The sequence below is a fragment of the Lethenteron reissneri genome, chromosome 17 (assembly GCF_015708825.2).
Source record: "Lethenteron reissneri isolate LAM-NWPU_2019-01 chromosome 17, ASM1570882v1, whole genome shotgun sequence".
NCBI lineage: Eukaryota > Metazoa > Chordata > Hyperoartia > Petromyzontiformes > Petromyzontidae > Lethenteron > Lethenteron reissneri.
This window is the reverse complement of record NC_083795.1, coordinates 882,140-909,359: the sequence shown is the minus strand read 5'-3', so window position 1 is coordinate 909,359 and position 27,220 is coordinate 882,140. Positions and strand designations below refer to the sequence as shown.

Sequence of the window (27,220 nt, the reverse complement as noted above, 5' to 3'; positions counted from 1 at the left end):
CTTCCCAGTATGCAGGCAGATTGCATTGGTTGCTCACCGTTTAAAATTTAAAGCCGTTTAAAGCCCAACTTTGCAGGCTAACAGCCTTTGGAGAATTACAATTTTATTCATCGTTTATGCCACCTTAAAATAAATTCTCAGCAGGGACAACAAGTTGCCATCAGACCAAAAAACTGGTCTTGAAAAAAACCCTTTGGAAGCAGCTGCCCGAACGCACAAAGGTGCAAACACAGCACTTATGAATGCAAGCGGCAGGGATCTCGTTTGAAGAAGCCACTCGTGTCAAGTACAGTATGTTGTTCAGCCAGCAACGCGTCCTAAGACATCGCTCTCGGCTCAAGTTGCAGCACCATCGATCGTCCGGCAGATGTTGCGCACGACGTCGGCTGGATGCTAATAGAGGCGGTCGTGCACCAATTTCCTTGCGGGAATCCGGGGGTGGTCGGTCGTGGTCTGCGTGACGCCGACCTTTCGACCTGCTAATCCTCTCCAGATTCCGCTAATTTAAGACTCCTGCAGAACGCTTTCGATGCATTAGGAGATGCACGAAGAAGACGTGCAACCGTCACTGCGGGCGGTACGGGATCTACGTTGTAGCAACGTGACATCCAGCGCTATGGATCGTCGTCAACTTTGTTCAACATCGTGGGCCCCATTCACGAGTTGGCCAATGTATCATCATCATATCACCGTGATCCATTGTCATCTCCACACTGCTGTGAGAAGGCCCTCGCCCACATCTCTCTTGTCACTGGAGTTGTTCGACCATACTTCACCACACTCCGTTGGTTCAGATTGAGAAAGGCGTGGCGGGGTGCATGCACGGTACGAATACGGATATAATCCGCCACTGATGGTTTCATGGTGCAGGGCGCTAACGCGTGTGCCACCACTCCGCCCCACCATCTGTAAATACTGTAAGGAGTGCACACGCGGTGTCTGGGCAATGTGTGTCTATAGGGCTGGTGCGAGTTCGCCGCGACTACGCCGAGTGCAAGCAAGCAGCGCCATCGCTCACCGGGTGTCAACAAGCGAGGTCGTCATGCACACGAGTGCCAACAAGCGAGGTCACCCCCCTCTTCAAGTGTAATCAAGTGCGGGACGTTTCACAGCGGTGCGAGGTGCGTCCCTCGCGAGAGAAATCCTCCGCGACTCTCAATATGCAACCTAACGAGCGCTGCGTGTGTTCACGCCACGATGATGAACTCTCCCCTCCTGTGCCGGCAGTGGAGAACAGTGCTCCAGCTGATCAGCTGCACGGGGAACACGCGGTTCCCGTGGATCGTGCAAGTCGCCGCGTTCACCTTCCGCGCCGTGACCCCGCGTCGCTTCTCATCGGCGACGTCTGCACCGTGCCGCGCGCGTGCCAGTGACACAGTGCGGGGCATTGCGGTGTTTAGCAAAATAAAACGTAAACATTGGACTTACAGTATCTCCCAAATTTGGGCGCTGCGGTCTGCTTACCGGGTTTTGTTTGCTTTACATCTTTCCGTATATCCCCGAGGTTAGCACCACTGCCCCACAAAATCCACAAAATCGCCCACCAGAGGAAGTTGCCGCTTGCTGCTGCTGCTGCTGCTGCTGCCGCTTGCTGCCGCTTGCTGCTGCTGCTGCTGCGCCGCGTCGTACGCGACTCGATTGCAGCGGTTGTGTTCGTGCCTTTCGGTCGCTCGCGTTATCTCAAGTCACGGGAGTCCGTGGGTCGAAACGAAGCTCTGAGGATGACGGGTTTCACAGATAAGGGGTTCAATGTAACTGGATAATGATGGGTGGCAGGGAGGCAACGCCCCTGCCTCGGGCATCTCTCTGTGTGGAGCTTGTATGTGCCCCCCCTCTCCACACGGGTTTCCTCCAGGTTCCCCGGCTTCCTCCCTGAGCTCCAAAGCAATTTACTGAAAAAAATATACCTGCAAATTACTCAATTGGGACTACTACACGTAGCAACACGAACCTCTCTCCTCTGGAAACTTGGCAGGATCTTCCTGAGTCTTGAGATTTGGTGAGGCTTTCCTGGGTAAACTAGTTTGGTAGCAATAATGTATGCCCCTTGCAGATGCCCCTGCGGTGACATGGAGCTTCATAGCTCATCGGATGTCTTCAGAATATATAAAGATTCTGATTCTGTATACAATCCCATGCCACTGTTACTGAGGCATGCTGAGAATTACACGCCAAGTCTTCCTACCTGCATCGTGCCATTCGCTAATGTCCAGACAAGGTTGCCATATCATTTAAGTGCGGCTTATCAGTGTTGCTGACGTCGGCTGTGATCAAGGTGATAACCCCAAAACTATTAACAGATACACCGCAAAACACCAGCCCGCCCGGAGGAACAAGGGCAGTAGAATTCTAAAACAACCACAGCATGCAAATCTGTCACGACCACAGGCCGTCAGAGAGCACGCCCATACACAAGTAGTCTGAAAAAATGTCACAAGTCAGACAGCATTTCCATTGCTTCGTACACTAGCCATACGTATGTACGCTCAATTTATATCACACCGTACATGGCCAACCGTGCTAATCGGCATGCGTATGAAGCGTGCGAGTGTACATGAAGGACTTAGTATTGGTAACTAATCGACGGCAGTAAAACTATTTCTCCCACAACCGACCCAACGAATGGAGTTAGAATCATCCAGGTGAAGTGACTGAGCGCTTCTTTTTTAGTATTCACAAACAGTAATTCCATGAAATCCTGCACATCGCGGATCAAGGTTCAGGCTGGAGAGGAAACACTTTGGACACCCGGAGGTAGCAAATGTTCCCCAGCTTCCGAGGGAGCCAACGCAATTTGATGGCAATGTGCTGGCGAGGTGCCCCAACACGTCCGCCGTGCCAGGGCGTGCTGGCGATCAAACCTCGGCCGCATCTACAAATCGGCCGAACCTCCCCTCCACACCTCCACACCCGCTCACGGGCGCCAACGGGACGACATGCGGGCACGCACGCTGCGCTCGGCCTCAACCTAGCCAGGTACAGCAGGAGCCGCCGCTCCGTTCCTCTCCCTTTCAGCCACCAACCCCACGCCACCACCCCCCCGATCACCCCCCACGCCACCACCCCCCCCGATCACCCCCCACGCCACCACCCCCGGCCTCGTGCCCCCTCCCCCTACTTCCTCCCTTCACCCCATTCCAGCGGCCCCCACCCAACTCCCTCACCACTCCACCCTCACCTCCCCCACTCCACATTCGCCGCTACTGTTCAGCGAGGTATCGGAATCGGCGAGATCATCTCGGCTTTGCCCACTGGTACCCTCCCCCACCCCGATCAATAAAGCGTGCTTCTGGAGAGTGAGGAGCGCGTCTAAGTGCCACGCTCTTCTGCAACCCCCCCTGCTCACCCGTGCAGAGTCTGATCCAGACGCCACACGGGGCACAGCGCTGGCCACTGGGGATGCGCCGCGTCGCGCCAGCGATGAAGTCGGCGGCGCGAGCCTGAGGATGGCAACTGCCCGACGACAAGTCAGCCGTGCCCGGGTGTTTGAGACGGGAGCGCCCCAGCCTCGAGTGCCACCAAAGTCTCCTTCCGACGCATGGAAAGAGCGAAACGTCACAAGGGTAGAGATATCGAGTTGAGATTTCCAGTCAAGAACATCGTGGGATGCGGAGCTAACGTTTGTCACACTACCGGTAAGCGAGTCTAAGGGGCGACGTTGGCAAAGCGTTCCGTTGCGCGAGGATCGCCTGCACGGCTGCAGCGCCGAGTGCCTCGCACTCATCGGTTCGGCCGCCGAATCTCCCATTCGGCTCCTGCTTTTCACATCTGCGCTGCTTCTATGCAGTTGTAAATTAGTGCTTCCCCACAGATCTGGACCCAATGGTGTAAACAATCTGCAAGGAGCACTTTCATCTTATATAAATAATCTCGTGTACATGCAACAACAACAAAAACACATTTACCAAAGATAGGCATCTGCAATGTCACGGATCGTTTTCACGGCGGTCCCCGAGCCCCTACCCAACAGTAACTACGACAACAATAACATCCCTCAGAAGGCTCCGCTGGGTCTCAAAACTTGGTCAGGAAGGACATGGATTTTGATGTTTGGCCAATTGCATTATTGAATGTGTGGCATGGGGGAGAAAACTCAAAGTGTCCCGAGAAACCCCGTACACATCAAGCTCTGCACAGACAGACTGAAGAATCTATAGCTCTCCTCGCAACCCAAGCCTACCAATACCTCGTATCCATTCGCAGGCAGTCTCCCATCAAGCTAATAACCGGACTCAATTCTGCTTAGCTTCCGAGATGTGATGAGATTGGGTGCAGCGATGATTGTACTGCGTTGGGGCAGCGATGATTGTACTGCGTTGGGGCAGCGATGATTGTACTGCGTTGGGGCAGCGATGATTGTACTGCGTTGGGGCAGCGATGATTGTACTGCATTGGGGCAGCGATGATTGTACTGCGTTGGGGCAGCGGTGATTGTACTGCGTTGGGGCAGCTCAAGCCAGAGGTGAGGGCGACGCGCCAAGCAGCACTCGTGTCCATCCCGGAAGGGTGATGGACTTAAGCCACTCTTCAAACGAGGACTTTAACTCCTGCCGTAGAGCCACCTGGCCCGACACGGACCGAGGGCTAGGGGTTAACTCTTCAAGTAGTCTTTGATTGACACAATCCTCCTGGGTGCAGCAAATTGTGGTGAAAATAAACGCCCAATGCAGCACCCAGGGGGTCACTTTAGGCGACGAAATTCCAACGTGTAAAAACTATTACGTTTATATTTACACAAGAAGTCACAGCTATGAAGAGAGTCCCTCGACTGACCGGATGTTTTTCCGCCGACCGTACAAAACGATGGCTTCCCAATCCAAACAGAAACCGCGTTTATCATCGGCCGAGCTCCAGCTCCAACACACGACAAGAGGGGTAGCGGGAAGACTCCACGACACAGCCGATTCAAGCGCTGGGCACACTATGCACCGCCTCACTCTCAGCAGTGGCCGACATTACATTCAAACCAAACGCAACATTTACTAAAACATTTACTAAAACAGTCGGAGAGTCCTTTACCGAGGTGCTCGTTCGAGCGAGGAGCACAGGAGAATGCTTAGTCAGCGACCAACAACCTCTCTGATGACCAGTTCTACCGCCCGTGTTCTGCACTCGCATGCCAATAAGACGTTTATGGATGGGGCTGCACGTGGCTGCACGAGCACTGCTCCACCGCTGCAGCGCATCGGCACTCGCGGTGACGCCGCAACTCTTCACATCACTGGTTCTCAAATGCCAGTCCATTCCACGATCCGTGCTTTGTACATCTGCTTACATTCCGTATGAATGAAAGTGGTTTGTCTATTGTTCACTGATTGCACACTTACTTTTACTACTCTGCAGAAAGAATTACTTCAATATTGACTTACCATATTGAACAAACTGTTAAATGATTTTACTTGAATAATTTGGAATAGTTTTTGTTTATTTTTCGGTTATTTTGCAGCAACGAATAAAGTTTTGGTTTCATATTGATTTTGCATAAAACTGTTCCCCCGTGATACATTCTTCCTGCATCAAATTACCTTGCCATTGTGTCCTGGGGTCCTCGCGGCTTTCCCGAGACGTCCGTGTGCTGAACGGACTCTTGCCCACTTTTAATATGCAACATCAATCGGTTAATGAGGCGTTCAGAGCTGTCTCACTCAACCGATTTTTGTGGACCAGAATTTACGAGAATCTCCATTGTTGAGTCTGCTCAATGAGGCGTTTGACGAATTGGAACAACGGTCACAGCTCCTGATGGTCACAGTCACTGATGGCCACAGTTATTGATGGTCACAGTCACTGATGACCACAGTTATTGATGGTCACAGTCACTGATGGCCACAGTTATTGATGGTCACAGTCACTGATGGCCACAGTTATTGATGGTCACAGTCACTGATGGCCACAGCTATTGATGGTCACAGTCACTGATGACCACAGTTATTGATGGTCACAGTCACTGATGACCACAGTTATTGATGGTCACAGTCACTGATGGCCACAGCTATTGATGGTCACAGTCACTGATGACCACAGTTATTGATGGTCACAGTCACTGATGGCCACAGGTATTGATGGTCACAGTCACTGATGGCCACAGTTATTGATGGTCACAGTCACTGATGACCACAGTTATTGATGGTCACAGTCACTGATGACCACAGTTATTGATGGTCACAGTCACTGATGGCCACAGCTATTGATGGTCACAGTCACTGATGGCCACAGTTATTGATGGTCACAGTCACTGATGACCACAGTTATTGATGGTCACAGTCACTGATGACCACAGTTATTGATGGTCACAGTCACTGATGGCCACAGCTATTGATGGTCACAGTCACTGATGACCACAGTTATTGATGGTCACAGTCACTGATGACCACAGTTATTGATGGTCACAGTCACTGATGGCCACAGCTATTGATGGTCACAGTCACTGATGGTCACAGTTATTGATGGTCACAGTCACTGATGACCACAGTTATTGATGGTCACAGTCACTGATGGCCACAGCTATTGATGGTCACAGTCACTGATGGCCACAGTTATTGATGGTCACAGTCACTGATGACCACAGCTATTGATGGTCACAGTCACTGATGACCACAGTTATTGATGGTCACAGTCACTGATGACCACAGTTATTGATGGTCACAGTCACTGATGGCCACAGTCACTGATGACCACAGTTATTGATGGTCACAGTCACTGATGACCACAGTTATTGATGGTCACAGTCACTGATGACCACAGTCACTGATGACCACAGTTATTGATGGTCACAGTCACTGATGGCCACAGTTATTGATGGTCACAGTCACTGATGGCCACAGCTATTGATGGTCACAGTCACTGATGACCACAGTTATTGATGGTCACAGTCACTGATGACCACAGTTATTGATGGTCACAGTCACTGATGGCCACAGTCACTGATGACCACAGTTATTGATGGTCACAGTCACTGATGACCACAGTTATTGATGGTCACAGTCACTGATGACCACAGCTATTGATGGTCACAGTCACTGATGACCACAGTTATTGATGGTCACAGTCACTGATGGTCACAGCTATTGATGGTCACAGTCACTGATGGTCACAGCTATTGATGGTCACAGTTATTGATGACCACAGTTATTGATGACCACAGTTATTGATGGTCACAGTCACTGATGACCACAGTTATTGATGGTCACAGTCACTGATGACCACAGTTATTGATGGTCACAGTCACTGATGGTCACAGCTATTGATGGTCACAGTTATTGATGACCACAGTTATTGATGACCACAGTTATTGATGACCACAGTTATTGATGGTCACAGTTATTGATGACCACAGTTATTGATGGTCACAGTTATTGATGACCACAGTTATTGATGAACACAGTTATTGATGAACACAGTTATTGATGGTCACAGTTATTGATGACCACAGTTATTGATGACCACAGTTATTGATGAACACAGTTATTGATGGTCACAGTTATTGATGGTCACAGTTATTGATGACCACAGTTATTGATGGTCACAGTTATTGATGACCACAGTTATTGATGACCACAGTTATTGATGACCACAGTTATTGATGGTCACAGTTATTGATGACCACCGTTATTGATGACCACAGTTATTGATGATCACACAGTTATTGATGACCACACAGCAGCTGTGGCTATTTCCCACTCTCCCTCTCTGCGCCGTGTCCTTTTTCAAGACGTCAGCGATCGTGGCCTTCCTTCTGTTCAACTCTCCCCGTGATGTTTACTCAACAACTTTGCATCAGACACTGCTCCCTGTTGCATCCAATTGTTCAATTATCTCCTTACTTAATTCGCTGTCTTCCTCGGCTTCCTGTACCTCCAATTTTCCCAGCCGAAAACATTCAAAATTATCAGTCTCTTGTTTTCTCATTACATGTCCAAGGAATACAATTTTCCTTCCACGAATTATTCTTATTCACTTTCTTTTTGTACCCATCTCCTGCACCTGCGGAAAATCAGGAGCAGCCATCCGGGTGGCACAGCGGTTACCAAGCCTCGAACCGTGGAGACGACGCTGCAGCAACGCCCTCATCGCTTGCTGGCGGCAACCTTTCAGACCACTCGCCACCCGGCTACTCCAGAAGCCGTCCGCAATGGCTCAATCGCCAACCTCGGCACGCACGTATAAAGAATGCTGATCACCCCCTCCCACCACTCCACCCCCACCACTCACCAAACGAAATACGATTGTCTCAGAGAGAATCACGTTTTGGCTTTCATTGTCATATCATATATAACAATGCTTTTTAAGAAGTTAGACATATAACAAATACACACCATGACGAAAAGTTTGCACAGCATTATGGGGACACTCACATTATCATTCAGGTCGAACAGAAGGCATGTACAGTGGACACGATGAGGCCACCAGCTCGAAGGAAAAATTCGGTAACGTTTTAAAATGTCAACCTTCACCGTGCGCTTTCCCCGGCAGTTGATTCCGCAGACGCAACATTGGGCGGTTTAGCGAGCCCCACGCAGGCACGGTACGCGTGCCTCGGCTGCTTTCTCCAGAGCAGCAGCGCATGGCCACGGCGCGCCAGCCCCCCGTGCCGCCGCGATCGAGACTCGGCCCGCCCGCCCGAAGCGTCCACTCACCGGGGAAGGCGTGCGGGTCCGGGCACCCGCGGCGCAGGCACTTGGCACAGAGCACGTGCAGCGTGTAGTGGACGCCGGGCCACTCCTGCAGCAGCGCGCTCAGCTCCTCCACCAGCGGCAGCACCGCCTGCCAGGCCGTCCACACGTTGGCCAGCGTGGCGTGGCTCGCGATGCAGACGGTGGCCGGGCCTCCGCTCCTCGCGGACGCGCCGTCCCCGAAGTCGCCGGCTACCGAGCCGTCTCCCTCTCCTCCTGGCTGCTCCGAGTCTTTGGCCTCCTCTTCCTCCTCCTCCTCCTCATCTTCGTGCTGCTGCTGATGCTTGGCCGGAGAGGAGTCTTCCTCCCGGACGTCAGATCCCCGGGAAGACCCACGGCGACGGCGCCGCACGCTCAGCGTGACGGGCACCTTGCCGCGGTGCGCGCACACGCAGTGCCGCCCGTCCGAGCGCTCCACCACGTGGGGGTTCACGCGGGCGCTGTACCTGGGGGGGGGGGGCGGCACGACGCGATCGCGATTTCAGCCACAAGGCCACGGGGCGCTCGACGCTGCCGCGCAATCCACACGCCCAGCACGCTGCCCCCAAACTCCGCTGACTGCGACTGTTAGTTCTGTGAACACGGTGGGCGTTACTGTGAATTAGCGTGTTTACGTGTGTGGACACCGCTTATATACCTACGGCGCTGGATATCTGGCATGAGGTGAGAAACATCCGCTGGCAACGCCTACATTCAGCGGAATAATCACATCGTGTCAGGAAATAACCACACAAGGCAACACCACTGAACTACTTGTGAAACCACTGCAAAAGCTTCTCTCGCTCAACACTAGACGGTGCTCCTATATTGTACTGTACGTGTTGGCTGACTGAATGTCAGGAAATAGAGATAGACGGTGTTTGGTGAGGCTGACATGTGCAATACCAAATATTCTTGGGCCACTTGTCGGAGATTTGTCTTCTGCCCCCCAGAGCACTGCGATTGTGCTCGAGGCCTGTGCTCGGCAACTGTGTTTAAATAAACACGCTTTAGTTTGTCGTGTTTTTGGGGTCACTGTAAATTTAAGAGCTGCTTTACAGCTGAGGCGAGCGGTCCACGGTGCGCCCATCCGCCAAACAGGCCCTCAAAGTTGAGTGAAAAATTAAGTGGAAAACCCAATTGCACAATGGCATTTATATGTGAAGCCAGTGGTAACCCGGCTACAACGGTCGCTTTATTAGAACAAGCCAGGCTTAATCTGAAGTGGAAGTCTGGACTCAAACAAGAATGTCAGTGCTTCTCTGACACAAGTATCATATTGGCTCCCTGGAACCACCCACACACCAGCCACTACAGTCTTAAAACATTCCACAAACTCTTTGCATTCCACGTCTGACACACATACCCTCCACACATTCATCAACTGCTTTATCATCCAGCTCCCTAGGCCAACCAGCAGACCACCTTCCGCGTCGAGAATTCGTCCTATGAGCAGAGCACATTAGCGCATTGGCACCTGCAAGGTGCATCGGATTAGTCTGTCGTAAACTGTAAATACAAGCAAGCAGCTGCTTCTGCACTTTGCGGCACCAATGATATCAGGCAGTGCAAGACACGCGTGTGTGCGTGGCACATTTCTACCTAGTTATCTTAATTGGGCCAAGTCTAAAGGCATTTCTAAAGAATGCTAAATCTGCCTTCGTTTGGTCAGGGCAGCTAGTGGCAACCCGCAATAATTAAAACACACGCCGGTCATTAATAAAGTAGCGCCTTAGATTATTTTTAATGTACATTTTGGTCAACTCAAATAAATGCTAGGGCATACACGGCACGCACAACGAGACTACAAGTGCATAGCACGCCGAAGTTAGTCACATTTTCTAAAAGTAGTTTTATGAAGAAGATTTTGAATGGCCAAATTCTCCTAAACTATTTGGGTTAGCGGTTGAATTTCACGGAAGGCACAACTGAATGTTGTTATCTCGCTGCCGTCTATTGTGGAATTTAGAGCCATCGTGCCTTGACGTTAATAGTGACCAACCTGGGAAGAGACAATCATAGTCGGAGAAACGCCACGTGTCACACGGTGTGAAAAGTAAAAAAAGCGAAACTTCTCAATGGAAGACTCGGGCCCTGTAGCTCCTCTAAGAGTGGCCAAACTGTGGCCTGAAACCTGGTCTCATCAAACTGATGCAGGCCACAAAGCTCCTCTCCGTGTGGCCTTATGTTCAGGATCTGTCGTGTAAAATATCAATTCAATGTCCTTTATTTAAGCCCACTGACAAATAATCCAGGGGCATCGGTTTTACATTTTCAGTTAAGTTAATTGATACCAATTGATTTAGTTGTGTACGCTAATTGAACCATGTCAAGATCTAAGGGCATAGATTTTGCAAATGACACCACAAAAAGCCTTGTGCGTCAACTTTATGTTATGACAACCATATCGGCCTCAGTGTGTCCACTGAGTAAAAGCAGGTGTTACAGACTTGAGATGAGAGGTGGCCAGGTGATGGGTGGTACAGCAACTTTCTTCAGCTTGGAGTCTCACCTATTTCCGCCTCCTTGGTTATCTCCAAGTGCGCCACTTTCCTCCCACATGCCAAACACCCACAAATCGAAAGAGCCTAATACCCCAATTCAGAACCCTGCTAAACAAAAGATTTTCGACTCAGTGAGATACCTTTTCTTGTGTAACTAAAAAACATTATTTGTTTAAGCTATGTAGGACACTCCTGAAAAAGTATTGAGATTGTGTGAGGGAGAATTTCCGGGGTCATGATCAATTCACTTCTGGATAAATTCCTCCCCAATCCGTCATTTTTCTCTCACAATCTCCCTATGCAGCAGTCAAGCGAGTGAGAACACAAGTTGATTTGATTTGTACTGCAGGTTTGTTTCGTAATAATGTCTGACGTTTTGCTCCCGGTGTTGGGAGCCGAATGGAATATCCGTGCAGAAAACCACGCGGGTACAACCCGAAGACATCCATCGCAGAGTTCAAATGAAGGCGGTGGTTATCTGGCCGGACACATCTGCTGCGTGATTTGTGGCCAGGTCGCTTCTGAAAAATAAGTGAATACCTCAGTGGGCTTTGCCTAGTAGGATGGGGATGGTTTAGTTTTATTTGTATGCTTTTGGGCTGATTTGTTTACCTTTCTTGTCATTTGCACAACTATCGTGTTTTTTTAACCGTTTGTTGTTGGAACGTTCTTACCCGCCCCCACTGAACATCTGTGAAAAAGAGCTTTACCGCTCATCGGATTCCTCCTCCAGTCTAAATAAAGATTCTGATTCAGATGATTACCTTGAGAAGAGGCCGGGCGGGCAGAAGAGCGGGAATCGGAACTCGATGGTGAGCTGCTCCACGACGAACGCCTGCTCCAGCAGCCCCGCCGAGTTGAGCCACGCCTCGGCGGGCGGCGCCTCGGTCCGCACGTTCCACGGGAAGCGGTACCACGTCCCCGCCGCGCTGCCCGCGGGCCCCGCGCCGCCCGCGGGGCTGCCCAGGGCCGCTCCCCCGACCCCCCGGCCCGGCCGCACTCGGTAGCACACCCCCAGCCGCTCCAGCAGCTGCAGCATGAGGTCCGGGTCCTCCTGCTGCTGCTGTTCGTGCTGCTGCTGCTGCGGCTGAAGGAGCCAGCGCAGCGCGGGCAGGGGCAGGAGGCCGTGCAGCAGGAACCCGCGGAGGCAGTGGCGCAGCTGCGCGGGCCGCACGTCCGCGTCGGCGCGGCGCGACGCGCGCCGCAGGTTGCGCAGCAGCGCCGCGGGCCGCCTCTCGCACAGCGCGTTCAGGGCCTCCAGCAGCCGCGCCGGGCCGCGCAGCAGGACGCCGCCGCCGCCGTCGCCCGACTCCCCCTCCTCCTCCCGCCCGTCCAGGTGCAGCAGCCTCCCGCAGGCGCGCAGATGCGCCAGCGCCCCGCGGAGCCGCTCCTCCGAGAGGCCGGCGCCCAGCGCGGCGCGCACCGCCGCGTCCCCCCGCGGCCCCGCGGGCGCGCCGGGGCCCGGGTCGGCGCGGCCCAGCAGCTGCTCCAGGCGCGGCCACGACGCCGGCAGCGCCCGGTGCAGGTCCGGGAAGATGTCCGCGCTCGCCGCCACCGACAGCAGCCGCCTGCGCAGCCGCGCCACGCCACCGGGGCCTCCGCCGCCGGGCTGGGTGGCGCGGCAGCTGACGGGCAGCACGGGCGACAGGATCTGCAGGCGGTGGTTGAGCAAGAAGCCCAGTCTGGCGCTCCTCACGCCCAGGTTCATCTCCGAGACGCCGTGGAACTCGGGACCCGGAGGATCCGGGAGGCGTCCGTCGCCTTCGCCGCCGCCGCCGCGCATGGCGGCGTCCGCGGCGCTCTTAGAAGTCCTCAGCAGGGCGCAGTCGCCGAGCTCCTGCAGCGCGATGCGCAGGTGAATGTCCAAGCATCGCTCCTCCAGGTCGCTGGCGCTGCACCCGTCCGAGTGTGTCCCCGCCAGGCACACCACGCAGCCCGGCAGCTTTCCGCCCAGCAGGCGCAAGAAGTAGCCCACGGCGCCGTCGAACGCCGCGGGGACGTAGCTCTCCAGGTCCACCACCAGCAGGTAGAGCGCGCCGGGGGACAGGAAGAACTGGTGCATCAGCTCGTAGTGGGGGGCTCCCGAGAGGTCGTAGACCACGAAGGTGGTGACGGCGTCGCCGGGCGTCTCCCAGTGGGACGCGGTTATCCCCTCGCCCCCGTCGCCCGCAGCGCCCCCGTCGCCCGGGCTCTCCTCCGTCAGGCAGCTCTTCAGCGTCGTCTTCCCCGAGCCCTCGGCGCCCAACAGCACCAGCTTGAGCCTGGGCCTCGCCGCGGACCTTTGGCTGGAGAGCTCCTTCTGGTAAGCCGCGATGTGCGAGACCCCCTTCAAGCACACCTCGTACGGAGGCTGTATCACGGGGTTGTCCTTGATCTTCCACACCTTGACGTTGGCCAGCCGGCCAAAGTTGTCCGGCAGGATGGCGATCTGGTTTCCCTGCAGCACCAGCTCCTCCAGCTGGCCCAGCTCCACCAGGCCGTCGGGCAGGTAGCGCAGGCGGTTGTTGTCCAGCCAGAGCACGGTGAGCTTGCGCAGAAGCGAGACGCTCTCGGGCACCGCGGGCAGCAGGTTCCTGCTCAAGTACAGCTCCTCGAGGCTCGACAGCTCGGTCACCGCCGCGGGGAACTCTGCGAAGCGGTTGGAGGACAGGTTGAGTATCTTGAGCCGCTGCAGGCGCCCGAAGGCGGCGGGCAGCGCCTCCAACTCGTTGCCGTCCATCATGAGGTGCTCGAGGCGACGCAACTCGCAGAAGGCGTCGGGCAGGGCGGCGGAGAGGTGCGCGTTGCTGAGCCACAGCACGGTGAGGCTGCCGAGGCCGCGGAGCCCCTCCTCGGGCAGGCGCTCGATCCTGTTGCCGGACAGGTCGAGCTCCTCCAGCTCGGCCAGCGCCAGCAGCTGCTCGGGGAAGGCGGCGAGGCGGTTGTGGTCCACGTCCAGCGCCCGCAGCCGGCGCAGGTCCCCGAGGCGCCGGGGCAGCGTCTCGAGCTCGTTGAAGCTCACGTCGAGCTCCGTGAGCGCGCCCAGGTCCCCGATCGAGTCGGGCAGCGAGCGCAGGCGGTTGTGCGCCGCGCACAGCTTCTGGAGGCTTCTCAAGGCCCGCAGGTCGGCGGGCAGGGCCGCCACGCGGTTGTGGCTCAGGTCGAGCTCGCACAGCTGACCCAGCGCCAGCACGCAGGCGGGCAGCGCGCACAGGCGGTTCCTGCGCAGCACCAGCACCTGCAGCTGGGCGAGCAGCTGGGCCAGGGCGTCGGGAAGCTCCTCCAGGGCGTTGTTGCCCAGGTCGAGCACGTCCACGACCTCCTGCTGCAGCTGCAGCGCCGAGGGCAGCGAGAGGAGGCCGCTGCCGTTCACGCCGAGCGCGACGCGACGCAGCTCGGGTCCGAGCTTGCGGGAGCGCTCGGACGCGTCTCGCCAAACCTTCGCCGACTTCATGATTCGGCTGCAACGCACGCGGAGCGGTGGTGGTGGCGGTGGTGGTGGGCACGGCCCGTTGTGTTCATCTCGCACGCGTGGTGGCGGTCAGTGGCTCCACGCTCCTCATTCCTACAAGACGACACCACGGCTGCTGCTGCTGATGCTGATGTTTAAGAGGGGCATCCTTGGCCGAACCGAGACCCCCCCAGAGGGTCCATCCCATCTCGAGGTCTTCTCAGAAAGCCCCAGGAACGTATCGGTCGCGTGGCGCATGGCTGGATGCCCCCTCGGTCGTGCGGGGACCTTAATCGATTAAGTATTTTTGTAGAAACCCCACCGTGTTCACAGCGAGCGTGAGCCGTGTAGCGGTAACGCGCAGTCGGCTCGCGTCTTCAAGTGGCGGGCTGCTGCTGCTGCTCCCCGCCGCAGCCTCACGCCTCCCCACTACGCAGAGCGGACACGGCGCAGAGTCGCGTGGGGCCCGCGTGGAGGCGAGCGGCAGACAAATGGCTTCAAGCCCCGGGGTAGGAGGAGGACGCTCCTGCCCGCGTGCTCCCGCAGGGACTCATCGCCACGCCGCCGCCTCCTCCCGCGCTCGTCCGCAGCCGGCGATCTCATCCCCGCCGGGGGCTCCTGCCGCGCCTTGCACGCCGCGCAGCTCCCGCATGCGGTGAGCGAGCGAGCGAGCGAGGCAAGGAGGTGGTGGTAGTGAGGAGGTGAGGTGAGGAGGTGAGGCCTCCCTGGTCACGCTCTCATCCTGCGCCTCGAGCGCCGTGGAATCACCGCGCGCTCTGCGCCGCTCAGCCCGCGGCAGCGGCGGCGGCGGCGCCCACGTGGGCGGGAACCTCGGGGCCCCGCCCCTTGACACCGCCCCCCTCCCACCGCATGGGCGACTCCGCCCGCGAGCCCCTCCCCCTTCTCCAGCTGCCCCCACCTCCAACTTGACCCCCCCCCTGTCCAGCTGCCCCCACCTCCAGCTTGACCCCCCCTGTCCAGCTGCCCCCCCTCTCCAGCTGCCCCCACCTCCAGCTTGACCCCCCCCTCTCTAGCTGCCCCCCACCTCCAGCTTGACCCCCCCTCTCCAGCTGCCCCCCACCTCCAGCTGGGCCCCCACCTCTCTTCCTCACTCAGACCCCCACGAGCAGCACGTGCGCTGAGTTATCATCATTATCTATCATCATCATCTACCATCATTATCTATAATCGTTATCTAGCATCGTTATCTATCATCATAATCACTGAGTCTCAAGACTTTTTTTCAGGAGGGTCCTGCCAAAGTGTTGTCAGTATAGGGGGCAATGATCGCCGCTTTGGTGTGACCCCAATTGAGTCATCTTCGGTGTCATTTTATTTGGCAAAGTTGGACCACGATTGCGGCACACGATGCAGGCGGCGCGTAGTGTCATTGTAACTATTGTGGTTCAGGCACACCGCAGTATTAACCGGGGCGACCGCTGGACTCGAACCGCGAACCTCCGCCACAAGCGGCGACCTCACCCCGGCTGCAGCCGCAGGTCTCGCGACTGCCGCAGCAGCGACCTCTCGTGGCGAGACGCCGAGCCCGCAACCGGTGAGCGTTCTCCGTCTTCTCCATCGATTCGCCGGTTCCCATCGTCAGTAGCCGGTGATCGAATTGAGTTTTTGTCAAGAATGCAGTGACTTGGAACGGGCGAACGTACACACGGCACTGCGCTCCGAGTCACCCATTGGAACTCGTTGGTGACTTTCACGGTGAAGGTGCAGAACTCTGGTCGCTCACCTCACGGCTAGCAGAAAAGGCGTCCCCTAGAGGGAGCCCTGGAAGCTATCGATCCACGTCTTGCACGCTGGCCAAGACGGCTCAGAAGAAGAAGACGAAGACAAGGTGACGGCACCTACACCGAACTTGCTGACCCGCCCATGCCGGACATGTGTGAAAAAGAGCTTCATAGCTCATCGGATTCCTCCTGCAGTCTAAATAAAGATTCTGATCACCGCACCGCACGCGACCTGCCGCCGATCTCCTCCGCAGCGGTGACGAACCCTTTAGACTGACGGGCGGATTCCAGGCGAAGGGTTCAAGGAACTCGCCACCGCTATTGCGGCTGCCGCACCGAGAGATAGAATCGACCCGTTGACCTCTGGATAAAAATAAAGACTCACACGACTCACGAACGTTGCTCGTTATATTTGTTTATTTCAATGCATCGGTGTCGACGAGTGTGTTGGGGGTTTGTGAATGACGCTTGTGCAGCACGTGGTGCAGTGCAGCATCACCAAACACACGTGCTTTGTTGAGTTTCGATTGCAAATCCAATGTGGGAATAATCATTGCACCACAGCATCTCTCCCTTGGCTATGTATCTGTAGTGGTTGCACGATAAATTAAAAAGCATGCAACGTGGCATGGATGTCACGTGATGCTTAGAGGGATACGCTCGAAGACGACATTCTGTGGCAACGAGTGAAGAGAACGAGACGTGTTTCACACATTGCGCTTTGCAGGGCTGCAGACGGCGGGGCTGAGCGAACGTTGTTGGCACGTGCCAAGCTTGCCGGGGTTATTGATCCAACTGGCGCACCGAGAGCCACTATTTACAGGGTGAGAACTAAACATCTCCAAAGCTTCTCAACGCATGGTGACGCTTCCTCCTCATTTCTTTTGAGCAAGAGACATCTGAGCATTCTCTGCTCTGCAATAGTTGTTGCAGATCACTGGTAAGCGCAGCATTGTCGAATGTGTTTGAATCCGTCACATTGTTTTGTGTCGTTTTTGCTGTTACACTCCCACAGTTAGTGTTGCATGGCCACAGTGCCTGAACGACATGGACCACTGCCAGTCACACTCTCCATCTGACCATCAGTGACCACTACTGCCCACCCGCTGTGGTCAGTCACAGCAAGCGTGCCATCACTCAGAACACGAGGCACTGCGACTGCAGCTTTGTGTGACCTCTGCTCTCTGAAAATTGCAGAGGGGTGTTTGATACTTTTCGAATGACGCTCGTTTGGAGGCGCTGTCGATCGTTGTTCAAGGGGAAGGGAAAAGAGACGAAGGCAAAGAGAGGCCCGACATTGTTGTCAATATATCACCCGAGCAGCGTTGCAACTGTTTTATAAGCGCAAAGTCCAGCATTTGGGAGAATAGAGTAGTTTCACTGTCCATGAGATGGATACTGAGGAAGGATTCACATTTGTGTCACCTATAATCCTGCATGTAGAGAATAGATATAATCTCACAACAAGACTTGAATTTACTTAAAGTGAAATGGATCGAAGTTGTATTTTAATGTATCAAAGGAAAGATCATCATCTTCATACACGTGTTCAATATTTCTTTATTTTTAGTTTCATAATGCATAAGCATGAGGGCATGATGCATATACTATCACACGAATATTATACTCTTTGGTTCTTTCGGTAAAGTCACATAGGTATAAAATAAACATGCTTTCCCACCTGATGACGGACGCTTGTGTTGCGCCAGAAACGTCGTGATGTATTGTCTACCTACGTGACTTTACCGAACGAACCAAAGAGTATGGATTCCTGCAGTCACGAAAGCTTCAAATCAAGATCAAACGAATATTGCTATTAACTTGTTGTTATGGGTGGACACAACAGTAAAACAATAAAACAGTAAAATTGACCACATTTTTGGAAAATGTATTCATAGACCTAGCTTTCACCACTTGCGGAGGACTGATGAGGATATAACTATATATAGCCTCTCACCTATGTATTGTATGTTTAAATATCATTAAATGCACAATACCCAATCATATAATGTCGATATATGTTGAATAATGCACATCTCTGGTTATGGTTGTGTGTGTCGGCTGAGCACTGGGGCAGGTGGTGAGGGCTCCTCCGCCCACCTTGCCACCCTCCTTTGCTTCATGGGCAAGCTCCTGCACACACACACAAAGAACACACATAAAGTACACACACACAATACACACACAAAGTATACACAAAGTACACACACACAATACACACACAATATACACACACAAAGTACACACAAAGTACACACACACCTCACACCTACACTGGATAGGTTGATCACGCTGCACATGACGGACTGGTGGTCAGGCAGCTAAAGCACAGCAAGTTGGCACAGTGGGGATCACAGCTGGTGCATCTGCCAGTGACCTCAGTCAGTCAACCCATGGCACCTGCTGGGTCTGTCCCGTGACGTGTCAGCTGTGTGCCTTCGACACTTCACGTGGCCTCGGAGTGCACCGACACTGGCACAAGCGCCGTGGTGACGTTACCGTCACTTAGTGGCGAATGGCGGCTTTTGTTGTGCCAGTGACCATTATCTGGACCGGTCCTGGGCCTCCCCTAGGCCGACTCGGCCTCAAATGAGTACTTGGTTTGGTGTGTGAATATCGCCACTGGAGAGACAAAGGCGGCAGAGCGTGGTGTTGGCCACACCAACTCCTGGTGTACCGTGCCGGCCTTTATTGGTTCTCCCTAACAGCACCTGCCCCAACAGTCCGCCTTTGTCTCTCCCAGTGGTGATGTTTTACACACAGCACCAGGTACTGATTTTAGGCTGAGTCGACCCAGGGGAGGTCCAGGACAGTTGCAAATAATCGTCACGGGTGTCCGCCGTGAGCAGCAATCGAACGCGGGTCGCCGGGTTCGTAGACGCAGCGCAGCGAAACCGCGACACGAACCGCTCCCCGCGACACTCCCCGCCATCACGTGAAGCTGAAGCCCACGGTCGAAGCGACGCGTGGGGCGACTCACCGTTCTGCAGCACCGGCGTGAAGTGGCCCAGCAGGCAAAGCTCGTCCTGGCGCGCGCGGACGATGCGCTGCGTGCCGGGCGACAGGCCGCGCGGAGTGCGCGCGAACACCAGCGAGTAGCCGTCGGCGCACAGACCCTCCTCGTCGCGCGAGCGGCACGAGTAGGTGATCGCGTACGAGTCGTAGTCCGTGTCGATCACCCAGTAGTCGTCTCCTGTGCGGGGGGGGCGGGGGGTTGTGTGGCCGGGGCGACGCGAGACAGGAGAGTTGGGACGCCGGGGAGGGAGTCGGATCGGGACCCGGTACTCACGTTCGTGGGATGGGGTCTGGATTTTTGGAGTCCTCTGCCGTTTGTTGAAATGTTTTTTTTCGTGGTTCATAATTTATTAATCGCAAAACGTGTGTCGTATACCCTCCTCCACCCGACACAGACAACCTCACAACGATTAATGATTGGGTTCAACATTTCGCAGGGAGCTACAGCGAAGCGTCGCTGTAAATACAAGTTTACAAGTTTAATCAGACCTTGGTTTGTGAGAACTTAAAGTAATTTCATCAATATCTAATGAGTAATATGATTTTTTTCATCGTCTACAAAGGCAAGACACAATGGTCAAATCGAAATCATTGTTTTTTCCGCAGAATCTGATGAATAGTAATTAAATAAATGACATAATTGGTATAATAATTTTTAAAAACATTGCCAATGTTGTGTTCAGCATAATCAGTTACAGCTTTCCCACGTCCATACGCTGCGTGCTTGCAAAGGCATTCTGCAATGGAGGGGTGGTGCTCGTGGCCTGCGGGTGGTCCTACCCCCGCTGGAGAGGTAGCTGGCGAGCCCTTGGTAGTTCATGAACATCTTGGACTTCACTTCGGGCTTGGCCACGATGTAGGAGGCCACCATGTCAGCGCACGCCTCCCAGAACCTGCAGCCAAACCCAGCAGGCGCACAGCCGAGGCCGGGACCGCACGTCAGCCGAGACTCTCGCACGGACGAGAGAGATTTAGAGAAATTTAGAGAGAGAGATTTAGAGATATTTAGAGAGAGAGATTTAGAGTGAGATATTTAGAGAGAAAGATTTAGAGAGAGTCTGCGACAGCACCAAGCACGCTGCCTCGCCTTGCCACACACGGTGGCTAAACGGCACGTACAGAGTACTTAACATCTTTATAAGATGGGGACCTCATTTGCCAGTAAAAATATGATAATTGGTTCTTTACCCTTCTATCTGGCAACAAAACTGACACCTTTTTGCAAGGAGTCATGTTTGCATAGACCGCAATACCTGCAGTCATAAATACAAACAAAAGACATAACTCTGATAATGTGCACTGTCCTTGAAGTTGATTGGTCCACACCCGAGACAGCTTTCCTTCGAGCCTAGTCTCATATGGGTTGGACCAGATGACGCCAAAAGGCGCACAACTCAAGGACAATGCACCATCAGAGTATGAGAGCTCGGGGCAAGCATCTACACTATGGGGACCTCATTTGCCAGTAAAAATATGATAATTGGTTCTTTACCCTTCTATCTGGCAACAAAACTGACACCTTTTTGCAAGGAGTCATGTTTGCATAGACCGCAATACCTGCAGTCATAAATACAAACAAAAGACATAACTCTCAGAGTTATGTCAAAAAGGTGTCAGTTTTGTTGCCAGATAGAAGGGTAAAGAACCAATTATCATATTTTTACTGGCAAATGAGGTCCCCATAGTGTAGATGCTTGCCCCGAGCTCTCATACTGTGATGGTGCATTGTCCTTGAGTTGTGCGCCTTTTGGCGTCATCTGGTCCAACCCATATGAGACTAGACTCGAAGGAAAGCTGTCTCTGGTGTGGACCAATCAACTTCAAGGACAGTGCACATTATCAGAGTTATGTCTTTTGTTTGTATTTATGACTGCAGGTATTGCGGTCTATGCAAACATGACTCCTTGCAAAAAGGTGTCAGTTTTGTTGCCAGATAGAAGGGTAAAGAACCAATTATCATCTTTATAAGACTTATATGGGACTATCGTTTTTAATGGAAAAAGAACGGACAATACTACATTGGAACACGATCACAAATATATGTTAATAGCTTCAAAAAGTCAAAGAGCCTCCACTTGTTCGCCATCATTGTCAACACGTGCCTGGAATCTTCTCCAGGTGGCCTCCAGGGCCCGGAGGTACATTTATTGTGGTCTTGTTGCAAATTCTCAGAAGTGTCACTTTACCGAAACACCCAAAAGAGTATGAATTCCTGCAGTTACGAAAGCTTTAAGTCAAGTGTCAACATTGTTTTTAAACACTTTGTATTGTATGCTCAACACTCCCGCAGCATGAACCAGGGCAGCCTGCCAAGCATCGAGCCACCGCCCTATTGAATCCCCTGAAGTGAATGTTGACTCCCTTCAATGGATCGTCTTGCCAGCTTGTTTTGCTTGTAACCACAGTTCAAGTTCTCGCTGTGCTGAAGCTGGGCTCAGTGGTCAGCAGTGGTGGCCAGCCCGTGGATCGCGACCCGCGGCTCGATCGCTAAACATTTCGTGCGACTCTCCAGACAAATCAGGACAATCGCTGACAAAAGTGGACAGCGATTTCTGTTACAGCTGATGGCAAATAAATATCCCCGACTTGAAATTAATACGTAAAACAAAACATGTACCCAATATATGACGCTGGTACTTTCTATCCAAACAGTATTCTGCATTACAGGGTTAAATCTGGGTAAGTTGTTGGTTATAGATTTCAGGTGATCATCGAGGAGCACGTCGAGACCCCCCCCCCCCCCCCGAACGGACGACAGACGCTGGATGGATTCAGCACCGCTGGTGCAGCTCAGGCCGGCCCCGTCCTCCCTGCGAGCGCACGACTCACCCGAAGAGTTTGACACGGCCACGCGAGGTGGCCACCAAGTTGCCGTCGTCGTCGAGGGTATAGTCGGCTGAGATGTTGTCCTGCAGGAAAAGCCCCTCCGGGTCCTTCTTGGAGACTGCGTACCACTTGCCCAGGTACTACGGCACGACCCAAAACAATAACAACAGCCGTCGTTCACCAATAAAACAAAAAATCCACCAGATAAGGCCCACTGAGCTATGGAGGTCTTTTTCAGAAGCCACCTGGCCACAAATGATAGCTCAACGAAGTGGCTTATCACGTGGAAATGTATATCAACCAAATCATCTAATTACTCTAAACGCGTGATGTTGATTCTAAATGTGGAGGGAAAAACTGGAGGACTCGGAGAAAAATCCACACGACCACGGGGAGACACGCAAACTCCAAATATACAGCAGCAGGCGTCAAGGTCGGGATCGAACCCACGACCTCCCGTATACCAGGCGAGGTAGTGAACACTCGCCACCGTGGTGGTGACGTCACCACAGCGCTGGTGCCAGGCTAGGTGCATCATGAGGCCACGTAAATTGTCCAAGGCTCGCTGGTAGGAGGTCACGTGACAGACCCAGATGCTACGGGTTGAGTGACTGAGATGACTGGCAGATGCACCAACTGTGCTACCCACTGTGCCAACTTGCTGCGTTTTAGCCGCCCGGCACGCCGCTCGTTGTTGTGAGCGGCGCTCCTCCGCCCCCCGTAACACGCATTTCTAATCATAGGTTACATTTTGCAATTGAAATAACAAAAATCTTTTTTTTTTACCTACAACCCTCAACGCGATCAACCTCGGTGCACCTGAGAATCCCACATTTTGCCTGAGGCCGGAGTGCACGACTGGAGGCCCCAGGATGTATTGTCTCCACTCAGACATTCAGAGCCATGGCACATCGTGACATCCGCTCAGCTCATTCCATCGCACTTCATCGTGAGCCTTGCTCACGCCAACTAAGCGAAGCATTTTTTTTCCTTTCAACTTTCAACGCATTATAATGCCAGCGTCCACGGTTTTACGAATTAAGTTGCCTCCCAAAATACCGAAAGCGTCTTGTATCTCAGGGACATACGACATGGGCTGGGGACCACGGGCTCTGGCGTTTGCAACTTTGCTCACGAGAACAAATGATGCCAGAATCTGATGTCGGTGGAGCGGCATAGCTGTAAGTGACGAAACAACTGCAGCACCGTCACCAGAGCGTGCTCCTCACGGTGGGATCAAAGTCTCCCTCTTCTTCTTCTCATTGACGGCGCTTACAAATCATATTTGTGTGCGGCCCGGACCGCACGTCCGAGGGCACGCGCGGCGTGTCGCCTCTGCGTCGCACGCTCAATGGGGCACGGCGCGCGCTCGTCGGCCCGCGCCTTACCCGCTCCTTGTCGAAGTTGTCCACCACGGGGAAGTTGTCCACCGCGCACGTGCGGTTGGCGCGCGCCGGGGCGAGCAGAGCGACCAGGCTGAGGGCGAGGAGCGAGGAGGCCGCGTGGCGCGGCGCCATGGCGACACGTCCCTGCGGAGACACCGGGAGAGATGCCCCGTGGAGCCCGCAGCGGACCGCGGGGGGCCGTGTGCTGTTCGCGGGGGAGCGCCGCCTACGAAGGGGAGCGGTGCTGGCGTATACCACGCCCGGCCACCTTTGTCTCTCCCCGACGCTGATGTTCTATTAAGTTAGAGAGCACCTATTAAGGCTGCCCATGAGAGTGCTCCCGTGATGTGCACGTTCACAAATCCCTGTACACCTTTTGCTTTAGGGTTTTCGAGCTCTTTATTTATTTCCGATTTTACTTATCCCGTGTTCGTCACGTCTCTCAAGAGCGTGTTTCTCGATTCAAAAATGAACAACCAATTTCACTGCAATTTGTTTTTTAGATATCACAACAAACATGTTCAACCCCGAAAGCACGCACTATATACAGAAGCTACTCAAACACACACGTTGGTGTAAGGATCCACGACACAGCAACGGAACAACGCACACAATATCCCTCTGCTGTGTTGAGACATGCGTTGGGTGGGTTATGTATATAGGGTACGATGTGATAGACACGGAACATCTGCGATATAGCGCAGCAGTCGGAGGCAGCGTCCGCCGTACGGGACACCAGTCGCAACATTCATCCACGTGGATCAGCGGACGTGCAGATTGTGCTCCCTACGCACGAGTACAAAGACAAAGATCCCCCCTCCGGTGTAGCCTTTAACAGACTGTTGGGACAAGTGCTGTGAGCGAGCACCTGTGAAGGTCGGCACGGTACACAAGGGGATGGGTGGCCAGCGCCACGCCCGACCGCCTTTGTCTCCTCAGTAGCGACGCTTACACACCACACCAGGTACTCATTTGAGGCTGAGACGACCTAGGGGGGCGGCCAAGACCGGATGACGGACGAGGTCACCCACACACGTGCACACCTCGAAGGGCGAGGTCACACACACACGTGCACACCTGGAAGGGCGAGCACACACACACACGTGCACACCTAGGAGGGCGAGCACACACACACGTGCACACCTCGAAGGGCGAGGACACACACACGTGCACACCTGGAAGGGCGAGCACACACACACACGTGCACACCTAGGAGGGCGAGCACACACACACACGTGCACACCTAGGAGGACGAGCACACACACACACACGTGCACACCTCGAAGGGCGAGGACACACACACACGTGCACACCTAGGAGGTCGAGGACACACACACGTGCACACCTAGGAGGTCGAGGACACACACACGTGCACACCTAGGAGGACGAGGTCACCCACACACGTGCACACCTAGGAGGGCGAGGTCACACACACACGTGCACACCTAGGAGGGCGAGGACACACACAGACGTGCACACCTAGGAGGGCGAGGTCACCCACACACGTGCACACCTAGGAGGACGAGCACACACACACGTGTACACCTAGGAGGGCGAGGTCACCCACACACGTGCACACCTCGAAGGGCGAGGACACACACACACGTGCACACCTAGGAGGGCGAGGACACACACAGACGTGCACACCTAGGAGGGCGAGGTCACCCACACACGTGCACACCTAGGAGGACGAGCACACACACACGTGCACACCTAGGAGGGCGAGGTCACCCACAGACGTGCACACCTAGGAGGGCGAGGTCACCCACACACGTGCACACCTAGGAGGACGAGGTCACCCACACACGTGCACACCTAGGAGGGCGAGGTCACCCACACACGTGCACACCTCGAAGGGCGAGGACACACACACACGTGCACACCTAGGAGGACGAGGTCACCCACAGACGTGCACACCTAGGAGGACGAGGTCACCCACACACGTGCACCCCTAGGAGGTCGAGGTCACACACACACGTGCACACCTAGGAGGACGAGGTCACCCACACACGCGCACGCCGAGAAGCTGTGGACTGGAGGGAGGCACGTGGAGCTCTGCTGCCAGGCTCCTGTGTTCCGTTCATTGGGCTTGGCCACTCGCGCCGCGAGCTTTATGTGCCGCATGGAAGCGCCCGCGTCACAGGGAGATTAAGAACCAAAATCCGTCCGCCGCTAATTCCCGCTGAGCCTCGGCGTGAGGTTCTCCTGGGGACCCTGGACAACAAGGCGGCGAGGCGGTCGAGTGAGCGGCTCACGATTGTAACGGGAGTGGCGAGTTCACTCCCTGGCCGCCGTGCCTCTCGGGGTCGATGAGTAACCACTTTGTGGGGAAGCCATCAGTGGCAGTCCTATGGATTAACTTGCCCCCGCCATAAAAACGTGCAATTTCCACCACTGGCTCAGGGCTGTAAGCAGACGAGAACCCCTTCAATGCTCATTTGAGGAGGAAATCCCTGTCTGATACCGGTACTCAAAGTGCAGAAGCTGCTTATGGATAGCAGCTTAAATAGTGTGTACTACAAGCACATTTTCACACTATTTGAAATATGCCACGTTATCTTACCAATAAAGCTTTATTTTAATTTCTCATAAGTGGCAAAAGTACAACTCCGATTCTTCCCAGCTGTATCCTTCCGCCGTTCCTGTCAAGACAAGATAACTCATTCCTGCTGATTTCAAAGTGTGCTCATTGAAATCTGTTACATTCTCATCAGAATCCAATCTCAGTTGTTCTGGCATTCTCAGTCCATCAGGAATTGTCATGTTTCTGTCCATGACAACTTGATGATTCCAAGAAAGCACGACTGTTGCTTGGATGCTGATATAAGGGGCCGCCCATAAATGACGTCACGCGATTTTGGACGATATTTGACCCCCCTCTCGTCACAAAAGTCAGACCCCCCTCAAATATGACGTCACAAAGTTCTGCCCCCCCCCCCCCCCCAAAAAAAAACATCCTTCAAATCGCTTTAAACTATTGTCATTGTAGTGCGTATTTAATGTGGCGCTGCACTCTGATGTTGTAGGAGAAAACATTTATTAAAAAGTCTATTTAATTAAGTAGAACGTGTTGTCTATATTTATTTAAAGCTGCGTATTTTGATGTGACGTCACATTTCTAACCCCCCCCCCCTCGTCACACATCTTCACAAATGTCTGACCCCCCCCCCCCTAGATGCGTGACGTCATTTATGGACGGCCCCTAATGTGCAACGTTCAGCGTTCCAATACATGCAGATGCAAGGGTGCAGTTGTACATTGCAGTTGAGTACTACGAGACACGTGTTAAACGTAGCCGTAACTATTATCCACAGATCTCTTGCCTGGTTTGCATGACGTTGTGCGATGGGGCATCTGACTCAGCAAGGGGGGTAGGTGGGCCGGGAGGGGAGGCCTTGAAACTTCTCCCGGCTGGGATTGACTCGATGGAAGATGGCATCTGGTTTGTTTTTGCCAGTAAATGTAATACTGTACAGTATATGTGTTTGCTGGAAGAAAATGGGAATTTAGGGTGTGTATGATAATTGGGAATTGCACATGACAACATGGAATGGCGTATGCATCAAAATGAGATATGAAGCTATTTTTCACAATGTCCAGTACGGGCAGGTCAGCAAGTTACAGAAACACGCAATGCAAAATAACTATATAAGAGCAAGATCAAGAA

At 53.8% G+C, this 27,220-nt stretch overlaps 2 protein-coding genes across 8 annotated transcripts in view; both read right to left on the bottom strand.

Moving 5' to 3' along the window:
* MFHAS1 (multifunctional ROCO family signaling regulator 1) overlaps positions 1 to 15,445 on the bottom strand; it is a 57,026-nt gene extending 41,581 nt beyond the window's left edge. For both annotated transcript variants that reach the window (XM_061552697.1, XM_061552698.1), the window contains exons 1-2: positions 11,920 to 15,445; positions 8,637 to 9,118 (exon numbers count right to left, since the gene is read on the bottom strand). In XM_061552697.1, the coding sequence (XP_061408681.1) occupies positions 8,637 to 9,118; positions 11,920 to 14,588 (3,151 nt within the window). In that variant the 5' untranslated portion in view covers positions 14,589 to 15,445. The remainder of the gene's footprint in view (positions 1 to 8,636; positions 9,119 to 11,919) is intronic.
* A 2,424-nt stretch (positions 15,446 to 17,869) lies between these two features.
* LOC133343255 (purpurin-like) lies at positions 17,870 to 25,669 on the bottom strand. 6 transcript variants are annotated; one of them, XM_061552690.1, is made up of 6 exons: positions 25,539 to 25,669; positions 23,557 to 23,697; positions 22,172 to 22,308; positions 20,123 to 20,235; positions 19,308 to 19,520; positions 17,870 to 18,460 (listed from the first exon to the last, which is right to left on the bottom strand). In XM_061552690.1, the coding sequence occupies exons 2-6, from the start codon at positions 23,683 to 23,685 to the stop codon at positions 18,447 to 18,449; spliced, it is 606 nt and encodes a 201-aa protein (XP_061408674.1). In that variant the 5' UTR covers positions 23,686 to 23,697; positions 25,539 to 25,669; the 3' UTR covers positions 17,870 to 18,446. The 6 variants fall into 6 exon arrangements, with proteins under 6 accessions (XP_061408674.1, XP_061408676.1, XP_061408679.1 ...); XM_061552692.1 differs by having other exon boundaries at positions 25,561 to 25,614; XM_061552695.1 differs by having other exon boundaries at positions 25,573 to 25,614.
* Between the last annotated feature and the right edge of the window lie 1,551 nt (positions 25,670 to 27,220).